This window comes from Canis aureus, chromosome 12 (assembly GCF_053574225.1).
Source record: "Canis aureus isolate CA01 chromosome 12, VMU_Caureus_v.1.0, whole genome shotgun sequence".
Classification (NCBI taxonomy): domain Eukaryota; kingdom Metazoa; phylum Chordata; class Mammalia; order Carnivora; family Canidae; genus Canis; species Canis aureus.
The window spans coordinates 12,316,611-12,330,146 of NC_135622.1; the positions used below are offsets into that span (position 1 = coordinate 12,316,611).

Sequence of the window (13,536 nt, forward strand, 5' to 3'; positions counted from 1 at the left end):
AAATGACTGTCAGGGTATTTTATAGTCAGGCAGTCATCCCCACAGCCTCCTCTCTCCTCCTTCCTACTGTGCTATCCTAGAATCAAGGACCCCGGCAACAATGCCTCTGTTGAAACTTCCAGGTAGGTGTGCAAAAGTGTTTGGAGAGCTCAATTCTTTTAAATGCAACCATTCCTTTAAGTATCTTGACAGCCTTGACGATCCTTTACTTAGGATCAGAGTAGCTTTGATAATACTTTTCAGGAAGAAGCATGACATGATTTTCAAGGATTTTTTTTTTCTTTTTAGTTCTGGAAGGGAGGCAATTTCCTAAAACTGTGTCATGTGGTAGCATTTTTGATGATCCCAGTTTGAAAACTGGAAGATATTTAAAATCTACTCTGCTCGTCTAAACAAAGCCTGTGCCAGTCACTGTTCTGCGAAGGGTCCCGTACATGTCTCTAGCTATAGGATTAGTTGACAACCATGAGCATAGTGGAAATATTAACCCAATCATGATCCAGGTTTGTACGCATAGTAATTTTTTAGACTAATAATGTCTTTTTCATTATGAAAGAAATACATGTCTCCTGTGAAATACGAAAGAGAAATTACACTGAAAATAAAAGTAGTAACACTCATGTAGAGAAAGTGGGAAATCTAGGAAAGTAGTAGTAAGAAAAAAACAATTACAGTCCCATTATCCAAAGATACCACTTTTCACATGTCAATCTATTTTCTATGCAAACTTAATGTATGTTTAAAAACATTGTTGTGATTATACTATATATGTCACTTTATATCTTGCCTTTTTTTTTTTTGGCTTACCATTATGACTTAATATTTTACCATGGTATTTTAAACTCTTCCTAAACACCATTGTGAATGGCTGTGTAATAATCTAGTTTTCTTAACTAATCCCTTAGGTCCTTTACAGTTTGGGTAAGTATAATTATACTTTGAGAACAATATTTGCACCTAAAGCTTTTTCCTTTTTTAAGGATGAAAATCAGTAGGATAGATTCTCAGTAATGGCTGTTTAGTAGGTGTTACTAAGTTGTTTACCAAATGGGCTATTTTAGTTTACCTGCAACCAGCATTGTAAGAGTATCCATTTCTCTAGATCAGATTTCTTTAAAATCACATATTACAAAGAGTACCTCTTTAAGATTATAAACATAAATTTAAAAAAACACATTAGAAAGGGAAAGAAGTGAAAGGGAGTGTTATGGCCATACTCCTAAGATTATTTTATGGCAGCAAACTGTAGGTGAGTGGAAGAATGAGCTATGATAACACACTCCATCACACCCTTTTCTTGTACCAGTCTATATGTTTCTATTCCAAAGCACTGATTAACAGCCACTATGACTTCTGAAGGTTGTTTATATTTTTTACCTTGTTTTATTTTACTTTATACAGCTAAAGAAAAACGTGAGTATGTTGGACTATTTTTCCTGCTATTTGCCAAAGTATCGATTTAAAAAATGATACTATTCATTAATTCAGAAACATGAGTATTTTTCAGCAGTGTTTATTAAATGATACCATTGAAAGCCAACAAAGATTAATAATGACTGGGGTTCCTGGGTGGCTCAGTCGGTTAAGCATCTGCCTTGGGCTCAGGTCATGATCCTGGGATAGAGCCCCTGGCATAAGGCTCCCTGCTCAGCGGGGAGTCTGCTTCTCCCTCTGCCCCTCCCCCTGCTTATGCTCTCTCTCTCTCTCTCAAATAAATAAAATCATTTGAAAAGAAAAAGATTAATAGTGACCATAGATATTACATAGAATAGCAAATGAACTCACAGATTTTCTGGACTCCCCCCAAAAAAACCATTTTTTAAAGAGAACTTCAGGGGATCCCTGGGTGGTGCAGTGGTTTGGCGCCTGCCTTTGGCCCAGGGCGCAATCCTGGAGACCAGGGATCGAATCCCACATCAGGCTCCCGGTGCATGGAGCCTGCTTCTCCCTCTGCCTGTGTCTCTGCCTCTCTCTCTCTCTCTGTGACTATCATAAATAAATAAAATTTAAAAAAAAAATTAAAAAAATAAATAAATAAAGAGAACTTCATGGGGCATTCGTTTGATTTTTTAAAATAAAATAAAATGATGTTCTTCTTTAGATATAGATTAGCCAAGGGGGTCTATTGGATATTGCCTTAGGAAATCCTCAGCTCCAAGGCAAAACATTTCATGGTCAATTTTTGTGACCAGATAAAATAAAATCTTGCTTTAGATAAAACCATAACTCTATGTTCCCCTCCATCCTTTAGCTAACGGATAAGTAGGTCTGCCTTGGAATTCCTCTCTGAGATGAAATGTAGCAGACAAAACACCTACGACCTGTCTTTCCCACACCCCTGAAGCACTGCTGGGAAATAAGCATGCTTTTCTGGATTTGCTGAGTGAAGAGGCAAGCATGATACTTTTTTTCTCAAGAATCTTGCACTTCCCATGTTGGTAATAATAATTCCCAACTTCTTAATAGTACTGTGTAGTTTTTACAGTATTTCTTGTTTAATTTTTATAACAGTTCTCTGAAGTTGACATTATTATTATTAGCATTCTCCTGTTATGATGATGAACATCAAGGCACCCTGTGATTATGTGGTTTGCCCAAGATCACACAGCCGCCACAGGCACGTTTTCTCACTCCTTGTTTAGTGTTCTGGCTCAATCTTTCCATATGTAAATCTAGATGTCCTATCCTCAAGACATTTCCGCTTAGATGTTCCATTCTCTCAAATGCAATATGTTCAAAAAAGAATTCAACAATTATCTATCTATACAGACCCAAGGGAGTCATCTCTCCTTTATTATCCCATGGATTCAGATTGTCATCAGATCTTATCTACTCATCTTGGAAATACCAGTTTCACTCTTTCCTTCCCACAGTCATCACCACTCCCTGAAATATTTTTGAAAGGCAGAATTCATGAATTAGGAGTCAAATTTCAGCTGTGGTTTCATGAAGTCCAAACAACTGGTTGATTCAGTGGAAGGAAACGTCAACCATATAATTTGGGGGCATCATGTAAACCACTTCTTGAGAGAAGAGTTTCTAGTTTTCAACTGTCTATAGTGGCCTAGGGAGATGCAACCTTAGTAAAAATAGTAATGTTTAAAAATATGAAACAAATGAATATGTGCAGTCTTAGGTAATTACTTCTTGTTCCAGAAGAGCCAGATCTCAAGCAAGTAGGATTTGGTTTCTGGGCATCCATTTCCCTACTGTCCCTGAGACTTCCAACAGCATTGCCACAGACCCACTATGACAAGCCAGTTGTGTTCTCATCCTCATCCTCATCCTCATCCTCATCCTCCTCATAATCATCATAACCAACTAGCCTAATTTTATTTGCCTTTCATGGTGCATGAAGCCTCCTCTGACTTCTGCTTGCTATTCATCCTTGAGGTGCATGTGCTTGCTTGTGATTCTCATGGACGAGTGATATTAATTTCTGGGGATCAGTTAGTAGTGGGATTGGGAGGCATTCTCAGGCTATCAAATGTATCTACGTGGGGTTCTATTTGGTCCTTTGTGGATTGTGATACTTATCAAAGAACCACTCCATAGCATCCAAAGATAATTTTCAGCTTCAGGCAGTGCTTGAGTTTAATGAGGCAAATAGACACATGAAGTTCAGCCAGTATAGTGGATTTCTGTTATTCTCCTGTGACAAGTCAGGTTTTGAAAGCAGTCTGATTCGACAGTGTTGGTGAAGTTATGAATCAATTGCTATAATTTCCAATGTATGCTTCAGCCTACACTAAATCATATCATTTATCCTTTCCTTAATGGCCCAAAGCTAATCCCGAATATCTGTCTGACCAATGCTATCAAATTGCACTATTCAGTTTGAGCTGGTGCTTTTTCCTCTGTAAAGCATTTTCATGTACATTGCAACAGCCTATGAGTGAGGTTTTGTAGGTATTAGTATTACCACTTAACAGATAAGGAAACTAAGACAGAGGAAGACAAAGGTGTTGGTAAGTGCAGAACAGGGACTTGAGCATATCACACTTGGTTAAAATTGAAAATGTGGCACTTTGGAAATCTGTATAGATATTAATGGGGCGGAATTGAAGGGATCTTTCTTTTTGCATGCAGTTTGCTTTGTCATTTTATGAAGAATGTTCCATCCTCTGTTGTTTCAAATAGATAGCTGTTTGCCATCCTCATTATTTGCTTCCGGCTCTTTTCTGAAAATGTCAAGAGATTTTTAAGTATTAGAGGTAATGACTATTCAGATGAAAACAACTGGGTATGTGGAAAATGCAGTGGAACCTAACAGAAGAGCAGATACTTGATGGCCATCATGACCCTAAGTACTGAAATTAGTACATCTTGAGAGTCTTGGGGCTAGTCATTGCCACACTAAAGGTCACTCCTCCACCCATTCTAAGAATGGCACCTCAGTTGGAAGAGCTTGCAACTCTTGATCTCAGGGTTGTGAGGTCAAGTCCCACAGTTGAGTGTAGAGATTACTTAAAATAAATGAATAATTTTAAAAAAAAAGGATGGAAAATTAAGGCATATAAAAGTAAAATTGGCTTTCTAAGGGCTATGTGTCCACAAGAAATGGATCTGAGTAGTAAATTTCTGAGCCTCCCTTTCCGCACATACCAGCATATCAAGTTGTCAGGATTTGAAATTATGTGTGAGAGAAACACAGTATGTGTTCTATGGGGAAGAAAGACCCAAAGGACACATTTATTTCTCAGAACTACCTACTTCCCTGATTCTATTTATGAAGAAAAACTCCAAGGACTGACTGACAATCCTATTCACATCTTCACAACCATCAGACTCTGCCAATCTGATGAGAAGGACTATGTTGCGTGGTTACTATGAAGTCAGATTTAGCCCTGCCAGAGGCAGGTGATCTTATATTAAGTGCTAGTCCCACAAGAAGCCAATCCCATCTTTAGGACCTCTTGAGATGTGCTATAAGAATCTGCCCTGTGTCTCTGAGAATGGATTTCCAAGATACTCGCCCAGAAACCTCTAAAGAGAGAGCAGGCATTGAGCTCCAACACGTTTCTGAGACACTAGTTAGAATATAGGAGACCCACACCCCCAGGGCAGTCGTTAACACTGTGCCTTACACACAGCAGGAACTCTCTGACGATTTCTGACAAAGGGCTTACATGCTAATCTGTGAAAACTTCTTTTAGAAATTGATGACACATTACGCAGCTTTGCTGAAAAAGTGTTTGCCTCTGAAGTCAAAGATGAGGGAGGCCGGCATGAAATTTCCCCCTTTGATGTGGATGAAGTCTGCCCAATTTCTCATCATGAGATGCAAGAACACATATTCCACCTGGAGGCCATGTCCACCTCTGTAGAAGGCAGGAGGTAAGCAGTATAAGGGGCTTGTTGGGACACAGAGACACCGGAAGGGGAAATGTCAGGGCAGATGGTTCAGTCTGAATGATGATTCAATATGGAGGAGAACCTCTGCTAGAGCTAAAAACTCCTCCTCACTCTCCCCAATACCCGCCCCCCAGCCCTGTATAAGCTATGACAAGGTTAACAATGACTACAAAGAAGACAGTAGACCTCTTGTGCTCATCCATCTTCCTTTCGTTGAAACCTCCCTCTCTACCTAAGCAAGAGGACATGAGCTCTTATGCAATTGTTCCAAACCACAATGGGCTGATGGCGGCTGGGCAGACACTCAGTTTACACACAACAGGTATAGAAACCAGAACTCAAGAGCCTCATCTTCAGAGTTCGGTTTGAGCCAAACTTAGCATTGTGCTGTCTGATATGAATATTGCCCTCCAACCAGTCTGACACCCTCCAGGCGATAGAACACTCATTTCTGCCCTCCTGCCCTGGCCATCCTTTGCTTTTATGTCTTTAAGGAAAGAACAACAATCCACCTTCTTGGGCATGCCCCGTATGACCTAACTAAAGTCTTGGGTCAAAGCAGAAACTCAATAAATACTTGTTGATCTGAGAAAGTAATACTAATTAAGCAACTTATAAGTTCCACACACTAAATCTCACCAAGTTCTTATAAGGTAGGCATTATTACACTATTTTTTCAAACGAGGCAACTGAGGCGCACAGAATTTAGGAATAAACACAGAATGACACAGGTAGTAACTGACATAACCTATCCTAATGGTGGTGCCCAGTCTGCCCATCTGCTAAGAGCAGATTGCCTGTGAAGAACAAGATCATGCTGAAAGCCTTCTAGCATGTTCCCGAAGGCCCACTGTTCCAAGGGGTACCAGGAAGAAGGGAATAGTCATATAGATACCTCTTCCCATATGGCTGGATCCTGTTTCTGATACCCCACTGACATTTTAATTTTCACATTTTGTCCCGAAAATGAAATTGGAAAGTGAAATATCAATCTATTACAATGAAACTCCCAAGGAGGACAAAGTTAAATCCTTTTGTTTTTGCATTTCAAACCCAGAAAAAGGCGTTTCAAAGGACGAAAGACCGTTAATTTGTCCATTCCACAAAGTGAAGCGTCTTCCACCAAACTGTCCCACATCGATGAATACATTTCTTCATCTCCAACCTACCAGACTGTGCCTGATTTCCAGAGAGTGCAGATCACTGGTGATTATGCCTCGGGGGTGAGTTGCTCCTTGCCTCTCAGATACAGCTGCTGGGAAGACACAGCTGGATTGTTTCAGCTTCCTTCCCTTTCTCCCCTTCCTACTGAGGAAGGCGAGAACTAACTTGTCCTTTGTTATACTTCCTAATTGCCTCTCAATACCAATAAGCTATAACTGATATTTGTTTTACATCATTTACCCTCCTTATCTCATTTGCTCATTTACCAACCACATGGAGAATATGTGGTAAAATGCAGAATAGACAAATTCTGGCACAGGAGGCAATGTGAACAACTGGTGGACTAGTCTCACTGAGGATATGACAAAGACAGAGAGTGAGCCTTGGGAGGCACAGAGCTCTTGGGAAAAGATGGGCCCTAGTATAAAGAGAAGGGCTGCTGGTAGCATAAACCAATCAATGAAAACCGATTGGAAGAAAGACAGGGAAATGAGACAAGAAGAGTGGAGAGCTCCGAGAAAAGAAGGAAGATGAGAGAGAATCTAGAAAACTCTAACTGGGCTATTGTTTTGTTTTTTGTTTTGTTTTTATTTTGACCAACGGTCATCTCCGATTTCATTGCATATGCTTACACAGTAGATGATTGCCTGGAATAGACTTGAGTTATGCCACAGGGATAGTAAACTCATGTCACAAATAACTTGACCTGCCTGTCCTATCCAGAACAGTTGGCAATTAATAAATCTCTGCCACATGGACTTGCAGAATCAGCATCATATTGGTGAAACTGATGGTTAGCTATCAGTCTCTGCTCCAAATATAGTTTTAATGACCAGTCCTAAGCCCCCTTCTCATGTAACTGACCCACTTTGGGTCAGTCCCAAGATACTGAAAAGTGACAGAGCAGGGAAATGAACATGATTCTTGTTTGTTCACTTTCTGTATGATAACATGGGTGCTCTGTATATGACAGGTGTTTTCTATGGTACATAACTGAAAGGAGATGTTTAATAAAGAGACAGGGAAAACAAAGTTTGGAGAACTCTGGAGTTTAAAAAAAAATAACATAAAGACGAAGAGACAAACAGGTACCTCTGTGCTTGATAGAAAAAAAAAATGAAAAGAAAGAAGAAGGTTGGAAGGACAAGGTTTACAGAAACCAAGGAGTAGCTGCTTCTCCTCTGAAAGCTGGAGGGCACCTGAAACCTGGCCTGGAGTCTTTGAAGAACTAATGTGTTGCTATACCTGTTGGCTGAATGTGACTGAACTGATGAGCAACACTCTACCACACTATAGCCTGTGCTGCATAGGTCTTCTCCCTTGTAATTGAACAGAGAGGCAGAGGGATCAGAACTAAGTTTCCAAAGCCATTGATCCCTGATAATCAAATGATTCCATTTAACCAGGTCTTATCGAGCACCTACCCTGCGCTAGGCATTGTGTGCTAAGTGCCGAAGACACCTAGGTGAATAAGATCCAACTCTTATTCTGGAAAAGATAGATTGGTGGTCCCTACATGGCAAAGGAAAATGCATGCCACATTGAAAGCAGAACTCTAACTCTAGCACCTGTGCCAGACTCTCTTGGTCAAGGTCAGCAGGCCTTTAAAGAGTTCAACTGATTAAGATAAATATCTGGACCTCAAACACTGGGAACACGCTTATATTGGTCCCAGAAGGTCTTTGGGCTCTGATGATGAGCATTCAATGATTTCAAGTTAGGATTCCTTGGGCATGCCAGGCCCAGCCAGGACTTGGGGATGAGGCATGGGACATGCCAGTTTAGGAAATTTCCAGCAATTCTAAGAAAATGTTACTCTAGAATCTTGCTATTTTTAGCCGCTGATAAAAATCTCCTTAAAACCATCTGGAGGGGATCCCTGGGTGGCTCGGCGGTTTAGTGCCTGCCTTTGGCCTAGGGCACGATCCTGGAGTCCCGGGATCGAGTCCCGCGTCAGGCTCCTGGCATGGAGGCTGCTTCTCCCTCCTCCTGTGTCTCTGCCTCTCTCTCTATCATAAATAAATATTTTTTAAAAATTAAAAAATTAAAAAAATAAAACCATCTGGAAGAGGGGTGGCCAAGTAGTGAAGTTGGTTAAGCGTCTGACTCTTGGTTTTGGCTCAGGTCCTGATATCAGTGTCCTGGGAGCAAGCCCCATGTCAGCTTCTGTGCTCAGCGGGGAATCTGCTTAAAGATTCTCTCTTCCTTTCCCTCTGCCCCTCCCCGCTCTCTCCTAAATAAATAAATAAATAAATAAATAAATAAATATTTTTTTAAAAGTTTAAAACCATCCAAAAGAATAAATGATGCTCTGATCCATCTATAGCTACAGAAGGCAGGGCATGACAGGGTTGGAGGGATGTGTGATACTTTATTCATCCCTGAATATTGCCCTCATTGCCCAAAAAGTAGTTTGAATTCTCAAATTAGAGTCATATCATCATCTTTCAGTTGAAATATTGTCTTCAGAAGCCCATACGTAAAACATCCAGATACTACCTAGAAGGAAGAAAGTACTCTCCATGTTAGAATGGGATCTTTTCATCACATTTGCTAGATAATCATTGGTTTCTGGCAAAAGCCCCAAACAAGACAAGTTGTAAAGAATTGTAGAACAGGTGAGTTTTAGTGGAAATGGAAGAATTGGACAAACTTCAAGACCTGCTCCTGGAGGAGGACCCAGGGCCCAAGTCAAGTAGGAAGCAGCCGGGTAGGCAGGCAACGCTCGGCATGGGCAGCGACAGCCAGGAGAGAGAGGACCTACCAAAGACAAACTGCACTCACTTCTTGGATTTTCACAGGAACAACTCTGATACTCTGACATTTTCTTGGCAGGTGACAGTTGAAGACTTCGAAGTGGTTTGCAAAGGTCTATATAGGGCATTGTGTATACGGGAGAAGTATATGCAGAAGTCATTTCAAAGGTTCCCTAAAACTCCTTCCAAGTACTTACGGAACATTGAGGGTGAGGCTTGGGTAACAAATGAGAGCTTCTATCCAGGTAAGTAATTTTCTTATGAGGTGTATGAAATAGATCTTTAGATTTAACTACTAAACATCAAATATGCCCCTAGATTGTGGTAGTGCCCCCTCCCCCTTACCCATGGTTTGGCTTTCTGCAGTTTCAGTTACCCAAGGTCAACTAAGGTCCATAAGCAGATGGTCCTCCTGATTTATTGTCAGGTCAGTAGTAGTGGTCTAACACTTCACAATGCCTATTTCATGCACCTCACTTCATCTCATGTAGGCATTTTACCACCTAGCATCGTCATAAGAGGAAGGGTGAGTATGGGGCAATAAGATATTTTGAGAGAGGCACCTGGGTGGCTCAGCTGATTAATCATCTGACTCTTGATTTTAGGTCAAGTCATGATCTCAGGAGTCGTGAAATTGAGTCCCACGTTGGGCTCTGCGTTCAGCAGGGAGTTTGCTTGAGATTCTCTCTCTCCTTCTCCCTCTGTCCCTCCCCGCACTTACACTCTCTCCCTCTATCTCTCAAAAGAAACAAAATCTTAAAAAAATACATTTTGAGACCATATTCTCTTAACTTGTATTATAGTAAATTGTTCTAATAGTTCTTTTTTTTTTAATTTTTATTTATTTATGATAGTCACAGAGAGAGAGAGGCGCAGAGACACAGGCAGAGGGAGAAGCAGGCTCCATGCACCGGGAGCCCGATGTGGGATTCGATCCCGGGTCTCCAGGATCGCGCCCTGGGCCAAAGGCAGGCGCCAAACCGCTGCGCCACCCAGGGATCCCTGTTCTAATAGTTCTATTTTATTATTTGGTGGTGTTGTTAATCTCTTACTGTACCTAATCTATACAAAAATGAGTAAGTTGATAGACCAGGAGCCCATTAATAGGTATATGTGTATGTAGGAAAAGGCATAGTATATACAGGGTTCAGTACTATCCACAGTTTCAGTCATCCACGAGGGGTCTTGGAACATATATCCTACGGATAAAGAGGGATTATTGCATAAATAATCAAGTCTAAAAATAGTCGTCTTTGGCTCCATTGCCTCTCTTGCCCACATGCATAATCACATGATTAATTCCATATAAATTCTCTCAAAATGTGCCCTCTTGGCTATTCCCCAAACTCTGATTTAGGCCTCTATTTCACCTTGTCCAGATAATTTCCATCGTTTCTGACCTACTCTGTTAAATTTTATCTCACTCCCTTTTGATTCATTTTCACTTTAGTGCCAGTTATTAAAACACAGATCTGAGCATATCCTTCTCCTAACAAAAACCTTAATTGCTGCCCATTACCCACAAAAATAAGTCCAGTCTTTACCCTGGCAGTCAAGGCCTCCCATCAGCTGCCCTCCGAACTCCATTTTATTTATTGATTTTTGGACTTGCACCCTAAACCTATTTATAAACTGACCTTACCTCCCCCACCTCTGTTCTGGTTGGAAGTATTTCCTGTTCTCCATTTGGCTCAGAACTTTCCTAACCCTGGACTGTTGTCATGGCATTCCCCATGCCCGAAAAGGGGAATAGTACGTTTTTTCACCATATGTCCAAATATTCAGATACAACGTCATCTTTCAATGTACAGCCCAGATCCTATCATTTCCTGCTTTCCTCTTACCTCTGAATAAATCTAAACTATATGTTTTCACTTTCCATAGTACTTTGTTTGCATACCTCACTTTTTACTTCCTGCTTACATTATAAAACCTTATATAATCAGGTTTTAATAATTATACAGATTTCTATTGTATCACTGTATTATAATTTGTTTAACCAATTCTCATTTTAAGGCATTTAGATTCCTAACTTTTAAAAATTTACTTCCAATAAGACTACAATAAACAGCTTTGTATAAACATCTTTGTGCAGTTGCTTTACATCTTTCAGATTATACTTCTAGGATTGAAATTTCAAGGGAGGCAAATATTAAAGTATTTCTGACCTTCAGATTGTTCTATCATTAAAGATTTCCAGTTCTGTAACTTCTTCTCTATAATTCCTTTTAATATTAAAATCATATTAAACATGTATCCAATTTGGTAATGTGTATAACCAGTTTACCTATTTTCTATAATATCGACACATAGGATATCTGTTTTGCCTCTGTTTCTAATAAATTATGCTTTACTTCTCTAGGAAGTTTAAGTGTAAAGTTTTGAAAATTAAGATTTGACACAGCAACATATTGTTTCACTTCTTTCATGTACCTTAGGTCCCAGTTTTGAATAGAAAATACATGACTTTTTCTTTCTATACTATTTTTCCCATTCTGGCCATTAGTCATCCCTTGCAAACTGGAGACTTTCCGATGCCTTGGGCACATACTTGTTGAAAGTAAAGGCTAAGTGCATTACAGGCCATGACAACATAAAATTTGTTCTTGACTTTTTTTTTTTAATTTTTATTTATTTATGATAGTCACACGGAGAGAGAGAGAAAGAGAGAGAGAGGCAGAGACATAGGCAGAGGGAGAAGCAGGCTCCATGCACCGAGAGCCCAACGTGGGATTCGATCCCGGGTCTCCAGGATCACGCCCTGGGCCAAAGGCAGGCGCTAAACCGCTGCGCCACCCAGGGATCCCTGTTCTTGACTTTCTTAGACTGAAATTGTTAGCACTGGAAAGAAGGGGATATTTACACAAAATCCCATCTCAATTCCTTTGGTAGAAATTGTATGTGCTTTAAAAGGTGGGCAACATGTTATAGTTATAATAAGAACTATGATTCTTATGGTAAGAATTTATTTTATATTTCCATTTAAACCACTCTAGGTGGAGCACAAAAGGTCTTTAGTGAGACTATTCTGTATGATACTATTAGAGTGGATACAGGGGCACCTGGGTGGCTCAGTGGTTGAGCATCTGCCTTTTGACTCAGTGCATGATCCCGGGGTCCCCGTAGGCAGCCTGCTTCTTCCTCTGCCTGTGTCTCTGCCTCTCTCTGTGTGTCTCTTATGAATAAATAAATACAATCATCAAAAAAAAGAGTAGATACATGTCATTATACATTTGTCAAAACCCACAGCATATACAACCCCAAGAGTGAACTCTAAGGTCAACTATGGATTTTGGGTAATTAGAACCTGTCAGTGTCTGTAACAAATGTACCACTCTGGTGGAGGGTATGGATAGTGGGGAAGGCAGTGCCTGGGGTGGGGGTGATTAGGACTGTGTACTTGGTGCTCAATTTTGCTATGAATCTACAATGCTCTAAAAAACAAAGTCTATTAAAAATAACCACTCTAAATTAAATCTTGCAGAGAAGGTTGGCTTTATTAAAATTCTTTTTAATTCTACTTTTTAATTGTAGTTTGAATTTTACTTCTATGCAATTATTATAAGCTAATAAAATGTTCTAAACAAGAAGTCTTTGATAACCTATTTTAATAAATAAAATTATTTGTGAGTTGTATATGAATTATGTGAACAGTACTTCTAAAAAACTGGAAAATCATTCTTACACTACATAAAATCTTATAGTTATTTTACACTACTAATTTAGTCACCTTTGAAAATAATATAAAAATAAACTCTAGCTTAGCACTGGATAATTATAACTTATGACATACAGGATTCCAAACGAATGAGCTCTTACAGCATTTCATATTTTGGTTCTTTTTATGTGGCCATTTATCATATTTCTTGATATATTACTCTGTGTTCTATTGAAAAAGTCTTTACCCCTCCTACGAAGAATGGAGAAGACCCCTTCCGAACAGATGACCTCCCGGAAAACCTCGGTTATCATCTCAAAATGAAGGATGGTATAGTGTATGTCTATCCTAATGAAGCAGCAGCCAGCAAAGATGAGCCCAAGCTACTTCCTTATCTAAATTTGGACACCTTCTTAGATGACATGAATTTTTTACTTGCTTTAATTGCCCAAGGACCTGTGTAAGTGTTTAATGATGCCTGAACTACTCCTCCTACCACTACTACCCCCATCCCTACCACTAGCACTACTACAACTCCTAGTAAGAATGAATATATACTATGTTCAAACACTATGTTAAAGCGTTCGTGCACATTATTTCCTC

The 13,536-nt window shown here is 39.8% G+C and overlaps 1 protein-coding gene across 2 annotated transcripts in view; it reads left to right on the forward strand.

The window, feature by feature from the left end:
* The window catches only part of AMPD1 (adenosine monophosphate deaminase 1), a 22,104-nt gene continuing 8,568 nt past the window's right edge, over window positions 1-13,536 (forward strand). Inside the window, exons 1-6 of one of the 2 annotated variants that reach the window (XM_077842774.1) lie at window positions 86-122; window positions 1,402-1,413; window positions 5,157-5,337; window positions 6,413-6,578; window positions 9,355-9,520; window positions 13,174-13,393. In XM_077842774.1, the coding sequence (XP_077698900.1) occupies window positions 101-122; window positions 1,402-1,413; window positions 5,157-5,337; window positions 6,413-6,578; window positions 9,355-9,520; window positions 13,174-13,393 (767 nt within the window). In that variant the 5' untranslated portion in view covers window positions 86-100. Of the gene's footprint in view, window positions 123-1,401; window positions 1,414-5,156; window positions 5,338-6,412; window positions 6,579-9,354; window positions 9,521-13,173; window positions 13,394-13,536 lie in introns of both variants that reach the window. The other variant, XM_077842775.1, reaches the window with a different exon arrangement.